The sequence below is a fragment of the Passer montanus genome, unplaced genomic scaffold (assembly GCF_014805655.1).
Source record: "Passer montanus isolate IOZ18808 unplaced genomic scaffold, ASM1480565v1 scaffold160, whole genome shotgun sequence".
Lineage (NCBI taxonomy): Eukaryota > Metazoa > Chordata > Aves > Passeriformes > Passeridae > Passer > Passer montanus.
Window position 1 is genome coordinate 104,315 of NW_024363161.1, and position 14,582 is coordinate 118,896.

At 46.5% G+C, this 14,582-nt stretch overlaps 2 protein-coding genes across 4 annotated transcripts in view; one reads left to right on the forward strand and one right to left on the reverse strand.

The window, feature by feature from the left end:
- Positions 1–11,352, forward strand: LOC120499410 (ATP-dependent RNA helicase DDX19A). The gene is made up of 10 exons (XM_039703136.1): positions 1–259; positions 785–920; positions 2,724–2,816; positions 3,409–3,511; positions 4,455–4,569; positions 4,715–4,892; positions 6,485–6,722; positions 7,682–7,844; positions 8,916–9,107; positions 9,519–11,352. Exons 1-10 carry the CDS (start codon positions 241–243, stop codon positions 9,578–9,580), a joined length of 1,299 nt encoding a protein of 432 aa, XP_039559070.1. The 5' UTR covers positions 1–240; the 3' UTR covers positions 9,581–11,352.
- Positions 10,415–14,582, reverse strand: part of UBXN10 (UBX domain protein 10) — a 24,457-nt gene continuing 20,289 nt past the window's right edge. For all 3 annotated transcript variants that reach the window (XM_039703144.1, XM_039703142.1, XM_039703143.1), the window contains exon 2: positions 10,415–14,400. In XM_039703144.1, the coding sequence (XP_039559078.1) occupies positions 13,535–14,395 (861 nt within the window). In that variant the 5' untranslated portion in view covers positions 14,396–14,400 and the 3' untranslated portion in view covers positions 10,415–13,534. The remainder of the gene's footprint in view (positions 14,401–14,582) is intronic.

The window sequence follows — 14,582 nt, forward strand, 5'->3', positions numbered from 1 at the left end:
TAAGTCTGCCTTATGTCTCAGGACTGCTGATCTTGTATCCTGCCCCAAGGACTTAATTGTAAGACATGTCCTTCCTCCATAACACTTTTAAAGGCATTGTGTCCTGTAATAACTTGGGAGACTCCTGGATTAGAGTGGAGAGAAATAAGGGGATAGCAGTATCCTCAAGGCAGGACTGGATACAGGAGCAGTTGGATAACCTGGAGCTGGGATTGCTGTAGCAACCAACAAGTTGCATTTATGCAGTGGCTGCTCAGAGGTGGGTAAAGGCTCACGTTCTTTCAGAAGGTGGTTTTAGGAAACAGACTTAGTAACAAAACCATAAAGTGCAGCAGTTTTACCTTGTTTGGATCTCTCTTATTCTCAACCCTTGTGTTTCAGCTCTGAAATCTTTTAAAGTACCATTTATCCTCAAACCTTCCTTAAAAGTAAAACCCTGGGAGGTGTCTGCCCACGTGTCAGAGTGAGGGTTGAGGAGGCCTTACCCTGTGCCAGGTAGATGCTAAGCTAAAAGAATCTCAATAAGCAGAGATCTGGATGTGTTAAAGTCCCCCTTAGAACAGTGCTTGTTTGATTTGTCTTCCTGGGTATTAAATGGGGGAATCTTTGGGATCTCTCAATGTCTCGTCCAGGAGGTTTGGGCTCTTCAAGCCATTACACTCTAATGAAGAATTTCAGTATTTGGAGGGATTTTGTCCCTTTTAAGTGGCTCAGGAGTTCAGTGGGAGCAAGACCTGGGACAGGCTGTGACTGATGGCTTCATGTTTTCCACCTCCTTTCCCAGAGGACAGAGCTGCCCAGTCCTTACTGAACAAGCTGATCCGCAGTAACCTGGTTGACACCACAAATCAGGTGGAGGTGCTGCAGAGGGACCCCACATCACCCCTCTACTCTGTCAAGTCCTTCGAGGAGCTGCGCCTGTAAGTGCCTGCTGGGATAGCCAGAACCTTCTCTGCATGGAGCTGTCACATCCTGGGATCACATATATTAAATAGGCTCCCTTATAACTGGATTTTTCAGTTTGTCATGGGGAGCCTTATTCTTAAACTCAGAGGGAGAGAGCAGTTCTGCTAAAACTGCCAGAGCAGATGTGAGTTTGAAGCCCATCAGGTAGCTGGAACCTCTCCTCATGTCCTGAATAATTCCCTGGTGGCAGAGGAGCTACACAAACCCATGTACTTTAAGTGGTACCAGGTTACTGCCAACCTGTCATTAATAAGTGAGTGTATCATTTGTATTATTTAAATGCAAGGAGAGTTGGTTTATCTGGGTGCCTGGTGGGGGTTTCCCTCTGAAACAACAGCAGTGAACAGCACAAAGGGAACAGCTTATCTTTTCCAGCCTTACTGGATTTATGTGCTGGAAACACCAGTATTTTCTGACTCTCTTCCCTTTGAAAACCTCTACCAGTGCAGCTTTCAAGGGATGATAACTGTGTTTAAGGCATGGTAGATGGATATATGTATTAATATGCTGAAGAGTGTGTCCTGTTGGGATTGTTGTGCTTATGTTGATCTCAGGTTTGTTGCTCTACAAGCTCTGCAGGAAAATGGGAGCTAAAGAGCCTTCTCCTCATGAAATGCCAGGATGTTTTGCTTTGTTCGTGTTTGTGGTTGAATGTCTACAAAAAGAAGCTGAGGTCCTGCAGTGCCTGTTAGACTAATTCATTCCTGTGTTTCAAAAGGCAAACAATCCCAGGGAGTTAATGACAGGGACAGCCAGCCTAATTGAGTCTTCATTTTGTTATGACTCGGGGTATCCTTGGCAACTGGTGCAGAGTTGGGCTTTGTCTGTCCTTGCTTGGAGCAGCACAAGGTTACGTTTTCAAAGGGCTTTTGTTCCAGGCATCGTTGGAAAATAATACAGGATTTTTGCAAAATTGTGTTGTGCTGAATGGGAAGTTACTGCAGTGAGAAATGTGGGCAGGAGACCTGTAACCTGCTTTGAAAGGAGAGCCCTTCTGAGAGCACTCACAGCATCCAGGGAGCACTTGGGGGTCATCAGCTGAGAATTTCCAGCACCATAACCTGGATTTAGGTTGTTCTGGGGTCTCCTTGTCCACACAAGTGTCTGCTGAGAGTAGAAAGCTCCCTGGAGAGAAAGCAGCAGATCAGAGTTTGCTGGCCAGCAGTGTCACCACACAGTTCTGGGTGTGAGGGCTGGCTTGCAGCCATGGATCACAAGGTGTAGTGACAGCAAACAGAGCTAATTATCATTTACCTGAGCCAGCGTTGCTCAGCTGTAGTACACAGTCTACACGACTTGCTGAAGCCTTGCAAGGATCTCATGATCCCTTCATCCTGTTCCTCACGCTTTGTCCCATGTTTGAATCATCGAGGAGTGATAATTTTGGCACCAAGATCAGGCATGGCTGAGGAAATGGGACTGGCCTGAAGGACAGGATTAACACTTTCTGCTCTGTGATTCCTGGATTGTCTGAAAAGCTGCTTTGGAACAAGCAGTGCTGGCCTTAGACACAGGCTTTGCCCTCAAGCTGGAACAGGCAGGCTGACTTACTAAATCCAGGGATTTTTGCAAAGCTTCCTGTCTAGACTTCCTGCTGTCACTTATGGGTCCACATGCTGACCACAGTTGTTTCACAGGTGGGATTGTAGCAGGGACAGCTCTAGGATGTCTTCTCAAGGGTTTTTCTCACCTTTTTGTACACAAATGAAAACTAAATTGACTTAAATAGGTGATGATATAAAAATTTCTCTTTTCAGGAAACCACAGCTCCTTCAAGGAGTCTATGCCATGGGCTTCAACAGACCATCTAAGATCCAGGAGAATGCTCTGCCCATGATGCTTGCTGAACCGTATGTACATCTTCTTACTCTGTACTTTCTTACCTTTCTTACTCAGAAAGGTTCAGTGTGCTGCTCCTGAATTTTGGATGGGAGGAGGGTGATGGAGAAACTCTCAGGGTATGGAGAAAGGGATCCCATGTCACAGTGTTTCTGTGGTTATTAATTATGTGACAGCGGCTCTGGATTTGTCCTTTTCTTAGGGCTGGTACTGAGCATGCAGTGCTGTGGGGTTTGGGAGGTTGTTACCATTTTCCTCATTAGTTTGGGAAGAAATAATACAAAATGGCTCAGAAATCCTGGGTGGGAAGGAGTAGCTGGGGTGCTGATTTTTCTCTCCACAACCCTGAGCTGGAATGTGTACTGAGGCACTGAGACACCAGGGAAGAGGTGTGAAATGGGAAATTACTGAGAGATAACCACAGCTCTCTTTCCACATCTCTAATTGAGAAACACTGAAGGAGAGTGTTGGGCAGGAAGTAATTCCTGCCCCATGGAGCGTAGCTGCTCAGGTTGGCCATGGACCAGAGCAGGGGTAGATGTGACAGGATTCAGGTGCCACCGTGGTGCTTCACGCTCTGAGCTGTGCCTGCTGTGCCCCCAGCCCGCAGAACCTCATCGCGCAGTCGCAGTCCGGTACTGGCAAGACAGCTGCCTTCGTCCTGGCCATGCTCAGCAGGGTTGAGCCTGGGAACAAGTACCCACAGGTAAAGTCTGTGGGATGTGGCTGTTCCAGGGCGTGTTTCACCCTGGCCGTGCAGTGCCATCTAGTGAAGAGCCTGAGCTGCTGGGACGCCTTCAGATGTAAATTCACGGCTTGATGGAGCATGGTGTTATTTCTTTAAACTGCTTAAAGGGGATGGAGGTTTGGGGATTTATCAAAATGCCTTCACTGTAAAAGATGTGGATTTTGCTCAAAGCTTGTTCTTGTCAGTCCTTCCCATGCATGACACAGGATGCCATTGCTCTGTGAGTGTGTGAAGGGTGAGATAATACAGATGTTATAATTCATGCTATCACAATCAGAAGTAACTATTTCTTATTTACAATACATTATAAGCATTTCTTAGCTTATCAGCTTTTATCACATCATACTTCAAATACCTCAAAACTAACCGTCTAAAATTACCCCTCATAAGTCTTACTACAATATATCTTTCATAGTTCTATTTCTCCAAAATATCTAGTCTTATTTATAAAGTAATTTTTTAAAACTTGTTTCTCGTTCCATTTATCTTTCAACAATGTTTATCCTATTTTATAATATTTTTAAGTCAACATTTATTTTCTCAGAGTTTACATATAAATGTATACTATGTGAACCTTCTATCAAACTTGGAGAATTTTTTACAAATCCATTTCCCACATGTGAGGAGTTAAATCTTTCTGGGAGGAATTAAATCAGAGAAATCAGGCTGAAGGGGGTTGGGTAAGTGGGTTTGGAGTGGAAGAGAAGGTAACTGACAACACAGCAGACAATGCCTGGAGAGGGACTTCTAAAATCAAATTTCCTCATGGGATGGTTGAGCAACTGTTCAGCCACTTGCATGTTCATCTTGAAGAAAACTTCAGCAAGGTTTTAAAAAGCATGTGTGATAGTGTTTGCCCTGAATGTTGATCACCTCACTCATGATCCTTCTGTTCCTCCAGTGTTTGTGCCTTTCCCCAACATACGAGCTGGCACTTCAAACAGGAAAAGTGATTGAACAGATGGGAAACTTTTACCCGGAGCTGAAACTTGCGTATGCTGTCCGAGGCAACAAACGTGAGTAAGGGGACACACCACAAAGAGGAGTGAGGCCATGATGCACCAGAGCAGTCAGGTGGTGAAATGGCTTGGTCAGACAGGGCCAAAACACTTCCCTATGTGCACAGCCACCCTAGAGTTGCCCTTCCTTCTGTCTCGGCAGTGGAGAGAGGGCAGAAGATCTCGGAGCAGATCGTAATCGGCACACCCGGCACCGTGCTGGACTGGTGTTCCAAACTGAAATTCATCGACCCCAAGAAGATCAAGGTGTTCGTGTTGGATGAGGCGGATGTGATGATTGCCACCCAGGGCCACCAGGACCAGAGCATCCGCATTCAGAGGTACGGAGGGACACAGGGACGGCGGGGCTGTGAAGCAGCAAGAAGCAACAAGATTGAAATGATAGATTAGCTCTAGTCCAGGGGATTCATAGAGGCACAATGTCAGGGGATGGCAAGCAGTTTCATTTCACAAAATCACTGGATTGGAAGGGACTTACAAGACCATCGAGTCCAACCCAGCCCAAACACCTCAACTAAATCCAGTGCCACATCCAGGCTTTGCTTAAACACATCCAGGGATGGTGGCTGCACCACCTCCCCAGGCAGCCCATTCCAGTACTTTTATCACTCTTCCTGCAAAAAACTTTTCTTAATATCCAACCTATATTTCCCTTGGTGCAGCTTGAGACTGTGTCCTGTGGTTCTGTTAGTGCTGTCTGGTGAAAGAGACCAACCTCACCTGACCACAGCCACCTTTCAGGGAGCTGTAGAGAGTGATAAGGTCACCCCCGAGTCTCCTTTTCTCCAGGTTGAACACCCCCAGCTCCCTCAGTCATTCCTCACAGGGTTTGTGTTCCCAGCCCCTCACCAGCTTGTTGCCCTTCTTTGGATGCACTCAAGTGTCTCAATGTCCTTCCCAAACTGGGAGCCCAGAACTGGACACAGTGCTCAAGGTGCAGCCTTACCAAGGGTGAGGGGCTGCACAGGGATGCACCCCTGTGCCAAATACAGGGGAAGAATGACTTCCCTGCTCCTGCTGACCACACTATTCCTGACACAGGCCATGATGTCATTGGCCTTATTGGCCCCCCCCAAAAAAAAAAAAAAATTCCAGTCCCTGGAGCAGGGTTTATTCATTTTTAAGAAGGCAAGTCTGGATGCCTGTGGTCCATGAGGGAGTGATCATGGGTGGGTAAGATTTGTTTTAGTCTTTCCAGCCACAGAAATAACTGGTTCCAGGGTTATGGTTTTCCTTTGCCTGTAGCATGAATTCCATCAGGATATCAGGAGATGACAGTGTTGTGTGGGAACCCTCCCTATTTCTCTTTCAGAATGCTCCCCAGAGACTGCCAGATGCTTCTGTTTTCAGTAGAGAGTGATAAGGTCACCCCCGAGTCTCCTTTTCTCCAGGTTGAACACCCCCAGCTCCCTCAGTCATTCCTCACAGGGTTTGTGTTCCCAGCCCCTCACCAGCTTGTTGCCCTTCTTTGGATGCACTCAAGTGTCTCAATGTCCTTCCCAAACTGGGAGCCCAGAACTGGACACAGTGCTCAAGGTGCAGCCTTACCAAGGGTGAGGGGCTGCACAGGGATGCACCCCTGTGCCAAATACAGGGGAAGAATGACTTCCCTGCTCCTGCTGACCACACTATTCCTGACACAGGCCAGGATGTCATTGGCCTTATTGGCCCCACCCCCAAAAAAAAAAATTCCAGTCCCTGGAGCAGGGTTTATTCATTTTTAAGAAGGCAAGTCTGGATGCCTGTGGTCCATGAGGGAGTGATCATGGGTGGGTAAGATTTGTTTTAGTCTTTCCAGCCACAGAAATAACTGGTTCCAGGGTTATGGTTTTCCTTTGCCTGTAGCATGAATTCCATCAGGATATCAGGAGATGACAGTGTTGTGTGGGAACCCTCCCTATTTCTCTTTCAGAATGCTCCCCAGAGACTGCCAGATGCTTCTGTTTTCAGCCACTTTTGAGGATTCTGTTTGGAAGTTTGCTCAAAAAGTTGTTCCTGACCCAAACATTATCAAACTGAAGCGCGAGGAGGAGACCCTGGACACCATCAAGCAGTACTATGTGCTGTGCAATAACAGAGATGAGAAGTTCCGGGCTCTCTGTAACATCTACGGGGCCATCACCATCGCCCAGGCCATGATCTTCTGCCATGTGAGTGCTTCCAGTCCTAGTGACCCCCTCAGAGTCTGCAAGTGCTAAAACTAAGCCAGACACAGTTTCCAGAAAGGAACTGAGAACAAAATTGCCCTTTTTGGCTTCCCTGGTTCCATTTTTGAGTGAAATCCCAAAAGCCACATTAGTGCTGGCTGGTTTGATTCTCTAGGTTTGTCCATCCAGGAGACAACATTGGACTTTTTTATTCCTGAATGGTCACTGTTATCCCTCAAGTCCTCTGAAGCAAAGATCAGAGTAATGCACATTCTTCTAAAACTGAACTGAGGTTGGAAAATGGGTGAAAATAGGGCATAATGAGGGATTGGGAAGTGTTTTGGTTCTCTAGCTGATACAGAGCTGTTCCTGGGACTTAATTTCCCACAGGTAATTGAGGATACACCTCTGGGATCTCACTATGAATCATACTGAGACTTGGTTTTCTTTTTCTGGAAGCTGCCATAATCATTTTTAGGGGAAAAAATCAGTGCTGACAGAACTGAACAGCCAGGCAAAGTGACCTCAGACAAGATGAAAGTGTTTGGAATCTGCTGCAGCAGTTTGTTTTAGGCTGTCTCAAGACATAATTGGAGCTCAAAAAACTGTTTAATTCAAGGCTGTGCAGAGCCTCTGTGGGATTCCACAACTGCATTCAGGTCTGACCCTGCCATTTTCCAAGCTGAGTAGTTGTGGATTTGTGACAAATTTCATGAGTTTTGAGTGTACACATGTAGTGTCAGTCTCCAGCAGAGTGAAATCCATGGAGCAGAGCACAAAGAAAACATATCTTATTAATCAGGGGCTCCTGAGGTGGCTGAGGTGTATTGTCTTCATGATACAGTTTGTAAGGGAGACAAAAACTGAGCAGCCACGGAGCTTCCAGTGGGCCCCCAGAGAGGTTCGTTGTCACTTTCCACATTAGACCCCCTCCCAAATGTGGGGCTGGCTGTGTGTTGCAGACTCGGAAGACGGCGGGGTGGCTGGCGGCGGAGCTGTCCCGGGAGGGCCACCAGGTGGCCTTGCTCAGCGGGGAGATGATGGTGGAGCAGAGAGCGGCCGTCATCGAGCGCTTCCGGGAGGGCAAGGAGAAGGTGCTGGTGACCACAAACGTCTGTGCCAGAGGTAGGATACAGAGGAATGGGGCCAGGTGATGCTCTAGGATTTGAGCTTTTGTATTTTCCATGGATTTGTGACCCTGCAGTTCTTTAGTGTAGAACTCTGAACTCCACACGCAGTGGCAGCTGCTGTTCTCCCGCTTTGGGCAGACACAGCAATTCCTCTCCAGGCCTGGCAATCAAGGACACCTCACTGCCTCAGGCCCCAGGAGATCAAACAAAAGGGAGATGAGGGGAGCAAGCTTGGGGTAAATTACTTCATTAGCTGAAGCTGTAATTGGAAGGTTAACCTCCAATATGCAAATGAACCAAATTTATAAAAGTGAAAAGTGAAAACCCGTGACCTGTGGTTTATTTTTGAGTGGGGGCCCCTGGAGGGCTTTGTCTGCCCAAAATGTACCTGAAGGCCCTTCAGTAAATACACCCACTTTTTATTCCCTTTATTTTGTCTGGCCTCTGTTTTTAGGTAGCCTGAAAAGGCATTCCAGGGAGGGCTGGAAGCAGCACTTCCTAAGATAACACATCCCCTGGCCAGCTCACAGGAAGAATTTGCAGGTGTTCCAGTTGGGAGACGTTGGTGTCCTTACACTGTGTGCCTGTGGGCAAACACAGGATTGCTTGTTGGCTTCCTGCTGCTTGAGATGAAGAGTCTGTCCTCTGAGAGTCTGGCACCAAGCCTGCCTTGGGCTGCTGACATTCAGGGTTTACAGTGAACTTGTGCCCAAGTATGGAAAACTGAAAAACAGTGAAATCCAGTTCACTATCCCAGTAGGAATTTGTGGTGTAATTTGACATCCTAGAACAGTTAAGACAGGATTGTACTTGGGAAAAAAACAAGTGGTCTTCAGAGCTTTGCAGGGAAGGAGAGAGTTTCTGAAATACTTAAGTGCTGGTAGAATTACCAAAATATTTAAGTCTTTGGCTGCTTCAGTGGGACTCTCTGCCCTAACAGCCCAATAGTTTTTATTTCCACCCCGCGAGGATATGTGGAAAAGCTCCATTTCAGAGTGTGAGGAGCTGTTCCTGCTCTAAAAAGATGTAAGTGAAGTTGTGTAACCCGATGCTCTCTTTTTGTCAGGGATCGATGTGGAGCAGGTCTCTGTTGTGATCAATTTTGACCTGCCTGTGGATAAGGATGGCAATCCAGACAATGAGACCTACCTGCACCGCATCGGCCGCACCGGCCGCTTCGGCAAGCGAGGGCTGGCCATTAACATGGTGGACAGCAAGCACAGCATGAACATTCTCAACAGAATCCAGGAACATTTCAGTACGTATCCTCAGGCTTTCTCCTTTCTCTAAACTGTTGAATCACTGCAGAATTTGGCTTGTTGGCTGCTGAGCAGGTCTAAGGGTGTTTGTTGAGCTTAAACGGGTGGCAGAGGAGCACAGCAGGAGTGTTGGGTGTAGCATCGCTTGGGATTGTGACCTGCTGCCTCTGACAGGAGCAGAATAAATCAGGCTGTGTTTGCTGTCTGCCTGGGTAGTCCTTGAAGTGGATGTTCAGGTAACACTGGAGCACCCAGATGGGCCTTTGGTAAAAGGAAACAGTTTTGATTTGTATTTTTAAAACCTGACTGAACATTCCCTGATAAACCAGAACTCAGGTCCAGCCAAGGAGAGCAGCATTCCCTTCTCTGCTCAGTGTTAAGAAATCTGACCTATTTCTCTTCTTTCCCAGACAAAAAGATAAACAAATTGGATACTGACGACTTGGATGAAATTGAGAAGATAAATAACTGAAATAGCTGCTGGAACTGGTGTGTGCCCTGCTGTGGAAGCTCTCCCACTACAATTGGATCAGCATTTGGATTGGCACAGCCTCTCGGCTCGTCCTGAAAAGGACTCTTCAAGATATGAGTACACAAAAATTACCTCATGTTCAAAATTGCAGTTGGACTTCAAATTGTGCAACTATGGGGAGGAAGAGGAAATGTTTACAGAAGCTTTTAACATTTCTTAGTTTAGCCTTAAAATGGGATGATCTTTGGAATTCTGAGAAATACACTTGCCAAAAGAGAGGCAATAGGGAATACCTAAAATTTTAAAAGGAAAACAAACATTATTTTCTTTAATTGGAATAATGTGCAGCATTAATCTGATCAGTTTAAATTCAACAGCTGAGTATATAATGGACATAAGGAAAGGAAAAAATAAAAATAGAAAAAAGAAAGAAAATCTAAAAACCCCAAACAAGGCAGCTGGTTTTTGGCTAAATACGTAACTTGTACAAACTAGGATGTCATTCTCTTTGGAGCTCCCCTGAGCTCTTTAGGACTCATTTCTGGCTTTCTGCCCTGCTTTTCCTTACATAAGTTGTCCTGAGGATGTCTCCAGTAGCTCCTACTTGCAAGCACAGGTGCCGTGTCGCTTTGCTGGGCAGTATTTTCTTTTCCTTGTCCTGGATTTGTTGGGATGGCCACTCTCTGTGATGTGGGTGGTGGTGACACTACAGAAGTTCATCCCAAGTGTTTCACCTGGCTATGGTGTGGGTGGGTGGGGTGGGAGGGGCAGTATGAAGGGAACTGTACTAATGGATTGCCTGATTAAATTCAGCTCTGTCAGTGAAATTCACCATTGGTTAAATGCACCGTGTTGTGAAGCTCAGCATGGGTAATATACAGAGCTGTTGGGCTTCACCCATCAGATACAGGATTAAAAGAACAAACAAATCATGATAGCCTGCATTGACCAAAAAAATGTACCTTTAGAACACCAAATTTACCTGTTGCAGTATGTTTTAGTTACCAGAGTTTTGAGTCAAATTGCTCAGCCAAATTGCAGGTGGGAAGTGCTCCATAGTGCAAAATATTGTTGTTGGTCCCTGCCCCGGGGTGTTCCATGGAGAAGGAAGGATTCACAGCTCCTGGAGAAGGAAGGATGATGCCTCCTGTGTGTTGGGACCACTCTTGTGCACACAGCTGGACACTGTGGGCTGTTCCCCCAGCCCAGTCTCCAGGAGAAGGAGGCTCCTGAACCAGAACTTAGGGTGCACAGCTCTTTGTTGGGGGGAAATGGGACATGCATGAGCAGCCATGGGCCTGCTACTCAGCGTGGGAATCATGTCAAAACAAATGTATAAATTGTAAATTTAAACTGAATTGTTTTCTTTGCAATTTTGGCCATCATATTCTGTTCAAAGACAGGAATATGGATCCTTTTACCAAGTAAAAAAAGGCTCATTTAAAATGTACCTAAAATTTTAGGAAATTGTGCACCCTTTTATCAATTTGTATAAAGGCTTTAGTGAAGAAAAAAAAAACAGCTTAAAATTAAACTTTTTGTATTCTGGGGTGTATCTATTTTTATTCTGTTGGAATCCTATTTAAAGTGGCAGGTGAGTGAGTGCTTGCGTGTGGAGTGGAAGACTTGATTTAATCACCTACTTTCCTAGTACAGTTGAATGACCTGGTGACAGCAGAGTATTGGGTTGAATTGTCGTGGAAGCTGCTGCTGGTCCTGTGTGCTGTTTCTAATGTACTTTTAATTGGAATTAAAGAACACATAGTGAACAATTCCTTTGCTGACTTCTTGCTTGAATACTTCGTTGGTGTTTAAAAGCCTCAGTAAGGACATTCTCATCCAAAAGTCCTGATAAGTTTTATATTTGTGCAGAATGAATTTTAGTGCTGAAATTCTTAAAAGGTTTCCACAAAGAAGCTTGTTAAATGATTCCACACAATAAATGAGGTCAGATGAGTATTGTTCTTCCCCCTGTGCTTCTTGTGCTGTACTTACAATTGCTGCTAAAATCTCCCCAGAACAGTTCTGAAGGGAAGAGAAGAACTGAGGGAGAAAAGAGGTGTTTTCCCTGCACTGTGCTTGCCTAGAACAAGACTTGATGGTTTTTTGCCCATCTTTGGAGATGCTGTAGCCTGGGTGAGGTGATTAGAACCAAACTCATCCAGCTTAATCAGGAGGAACATCCTGCAGCATGAGAAATCCACCACGAGCCAAGTGACTCTGAATTGTCTGATTGTTCTGTTCTTGCTCAGAGCCCCTGTGCTCTCACAGCTGCCTGGTGGTCCCCAGCTCTGGTCACAGCTTGTCACTGATGAATTGTGCTTCTTCCTTGGCTGCAGGCTTGTACTGAGCACAGGATGCAGACACAAACTTCAGGAAGGTGGTGTGGAGGACAGCTGACCATCCAAAGGCTGGTTTGGGCAGCCCCTGAGGTATTTGCCATCAAATTGAAGGTTTCTTAAGAACAGGTGTGATGGACAAACCTCAGCTCATGTAAATCATTTAAAGTTCAAATTTCAGCCTAAAAGGTTTTATTTAACACAGGATTAAAATACTCTGAAATACAGGAGTAACACAGTACCCACAACAGGCAGAAAGAGGAATTAACCACCTAACTCTGAAGGAAACTGGAAAATGGTCCCTTTTCCTGAAACCAAGTGAAATACTTTGTGGTTCTGTTGAAGGCATCCAGATGTTTCAATATCCAGGACTGCTGAGTGATTCCCATCACAGCAGCAGGGACCACTGTTCCATCAGATACTGGTTTTACAAAGCTGCTGAGCACTTGATTTAGCATCAGGTATCACACTCACAGCCAGCACCAGCAATCAGCTTTCTGCTCCTGTTGCGTTTGTGCTCCTGTGCCTAGTTGGTTTGGCACTTACACTGAGCTTCAAAATAAATTTGGTTTGCCTCAAAACATTTAAACTCACTCATCTGTGTGGCATTGTTAAAGGAGATTAAAAATTACTGCCTTTGAAATTCCATTAAAAACTAGAAGATATTTCTCTTTTTTTAGCACAAGCACATTGTGTTTGCCTAAACCTGCCAAGTCACCCGACCAGCCTTTTAATGGTGGTTTAGTAAAAGATGGCTTACTCCTTGAGCCAATTCCCAGTCAAATCCCATTAATATCTTATTTAAAAATTCCCAAAGCAGCACTTGCTCCTTGGACTAACTTCAGTGTAAAGGCATTAAATGGAATTATCTGTAAAAAAATCCCTTCTTAACTATCCACCTTTTCTTACCTATGGATCACATGAGCCAAATAAGAGAAGGAAAACTAAGGAGAAAATCCTGTTGCTCCCCAAGACAGCCAAAATAATAATTATTTGTTATTAAAAAGATTATTTAGTCACAGTTAAGAGCTGGACTGAGGTTACCCAGAAAGACCTGAGCCCTCACAGCTATTTTATGATCAGTCTTGCAATTTAATACTTCACAATAACTCATTCATGTGTTATTACTGTTATTTCCAGATGGGTTTGGGGTTTGATTTTCTTTTCAGTCTCTTGAGAAGACATTTAGCATAATGATAATCTACTGAAGGTGGTCCTGTAGCTAAACCAGTTCTGTTTCTACCTTCCCAAATGGTGCTTCTGCATTCAGAGAAGTGGTACCTTCCCAAAACATAGAAAAGGACAAGGGGAGAGGTCTTGAATACCTGAGTTTTCAAAGAACATCAGGAACTTCAGCAAACCAGAAAGGCTGAAGGTTGGTGGTGCTGAGGCAGAAATTTTTGATGGCACAGGTGACACAGGCTGTTCTGTATGAATCGAGTTTATACATCTGAAATACTATTTCAAGTACTGCTACATATCCATAACTCTGCTTCCTGGGGATTTTGTGGGAGATAGAAGGTTAAGAAGGAGGTGCAGGAAGCATCAGACTCTCAGTTTTTGGAAGAAGCACTGCACCCCACTGAGCAGAAGAACCCTCGGGGTCTCTGTGTGCCTAAAGATCTGCTGCATCGTGCTGCTCGTCCTGTCGGATGCACAGCACGGACCTGGGGAGGATCCCGCACTCCTGAAGGGACTTGGAAAGGTCACAGAAGCTCCTCCGGGGCACCTCCATGGTTTCAATGCTGCAGTGTTGGTAGTTGGCCAACAGTTTCTGTCCTGCCACAGCAAGGACGGTCTGGAGGCTGTCAGAGGGCTTGAAGTGGTGCTCAAACCTCTGCCCGGAGGGAGAGCGGACAGCGAGCAGCACGTGCGGCTCCTCCGAGCTTGCAGGGGACACCCAGGGGCTCCCCTGCCTGCCCCCCTGCTCGGGGGCACAGTACGCCTGTGAGCTGTCTTCGGTGGGAATGCCGCTTCCTGACAGTGTGCTGGCAGATCCCTGTCCTCCAGAAAAAGGCTTGCTGGCTTTTGGAGCATCCTCCTGCCCCCCGCTCACTTCCAGCAGGTTGGTCCGCTCAGCCAACGCCTCCACGGCGCTGCTCCCTGCGCCCTTCCTGCCGATGGAGGGGAGCACCCGGTACCTGTTCAGGGAGGAGGAGCAGCTCTTCAAAGGCACTTGCTGCAGGAGCTTTGGGATTTTGCCAGGAGACACCTGGGCAGGTGGGAATGCTGCTTTTGTGAGCGGTGCTCTCCGGCTCTTCACTAATTCCCGAGGAGAGGCTGCCGGCGGGGAACACGGCACCTGGCACGGGCAGGCTTCCGTGCCCTGGCGGTGGCTCAGGCTTGGCCTCTGTCCCTTGGCAGATTTGGGCCTGGAGACGTGCATGGTGATGGTGCTGGCCCACAGCAGAGGGGCCGTGCCCAGAGGGAAGTGGAGCTGAGCTGGTGCTGAGTCCTGGAAAGCAGCTGTGGCCATCGCACCTGCGGGATGGAGCAGAGGGAAAGTTACAGGAGCTGGCCAGGAGGCTTCACCCTCCCTGAGGCTCCCATGCTGTGCTGCCTGTCAGGTAACAACAGAGTAAATCTGGGGCATCACTGCATGGGCACCACTGGGCATCACCGGGCACCACTGGGTATCACTGGGCATTACTGGGCATCACTGG

What these genes read in the sequence shown, in the direction of transcription:
- LOC120499410 (XM_039703136.1), top strand. An exon ending in CAGAGCATCCGCATTCAGAG is followed by an intron (nt 4,893 to 6,484) that starts GTACGGAGGGAC and finishes TTTCTCTTTCAG; the next exon opens with AATGCTCCCCAGAGACTGCC. An exon ending in CAGAATCCAGGAACATTTCA is followed by an intron (nt 9,108 to 9,518) that starts GTACGTATCCTC and finishes CTTCTTTCCCAG; the next exon opens with ACAAAAAGATAAACAAATTG.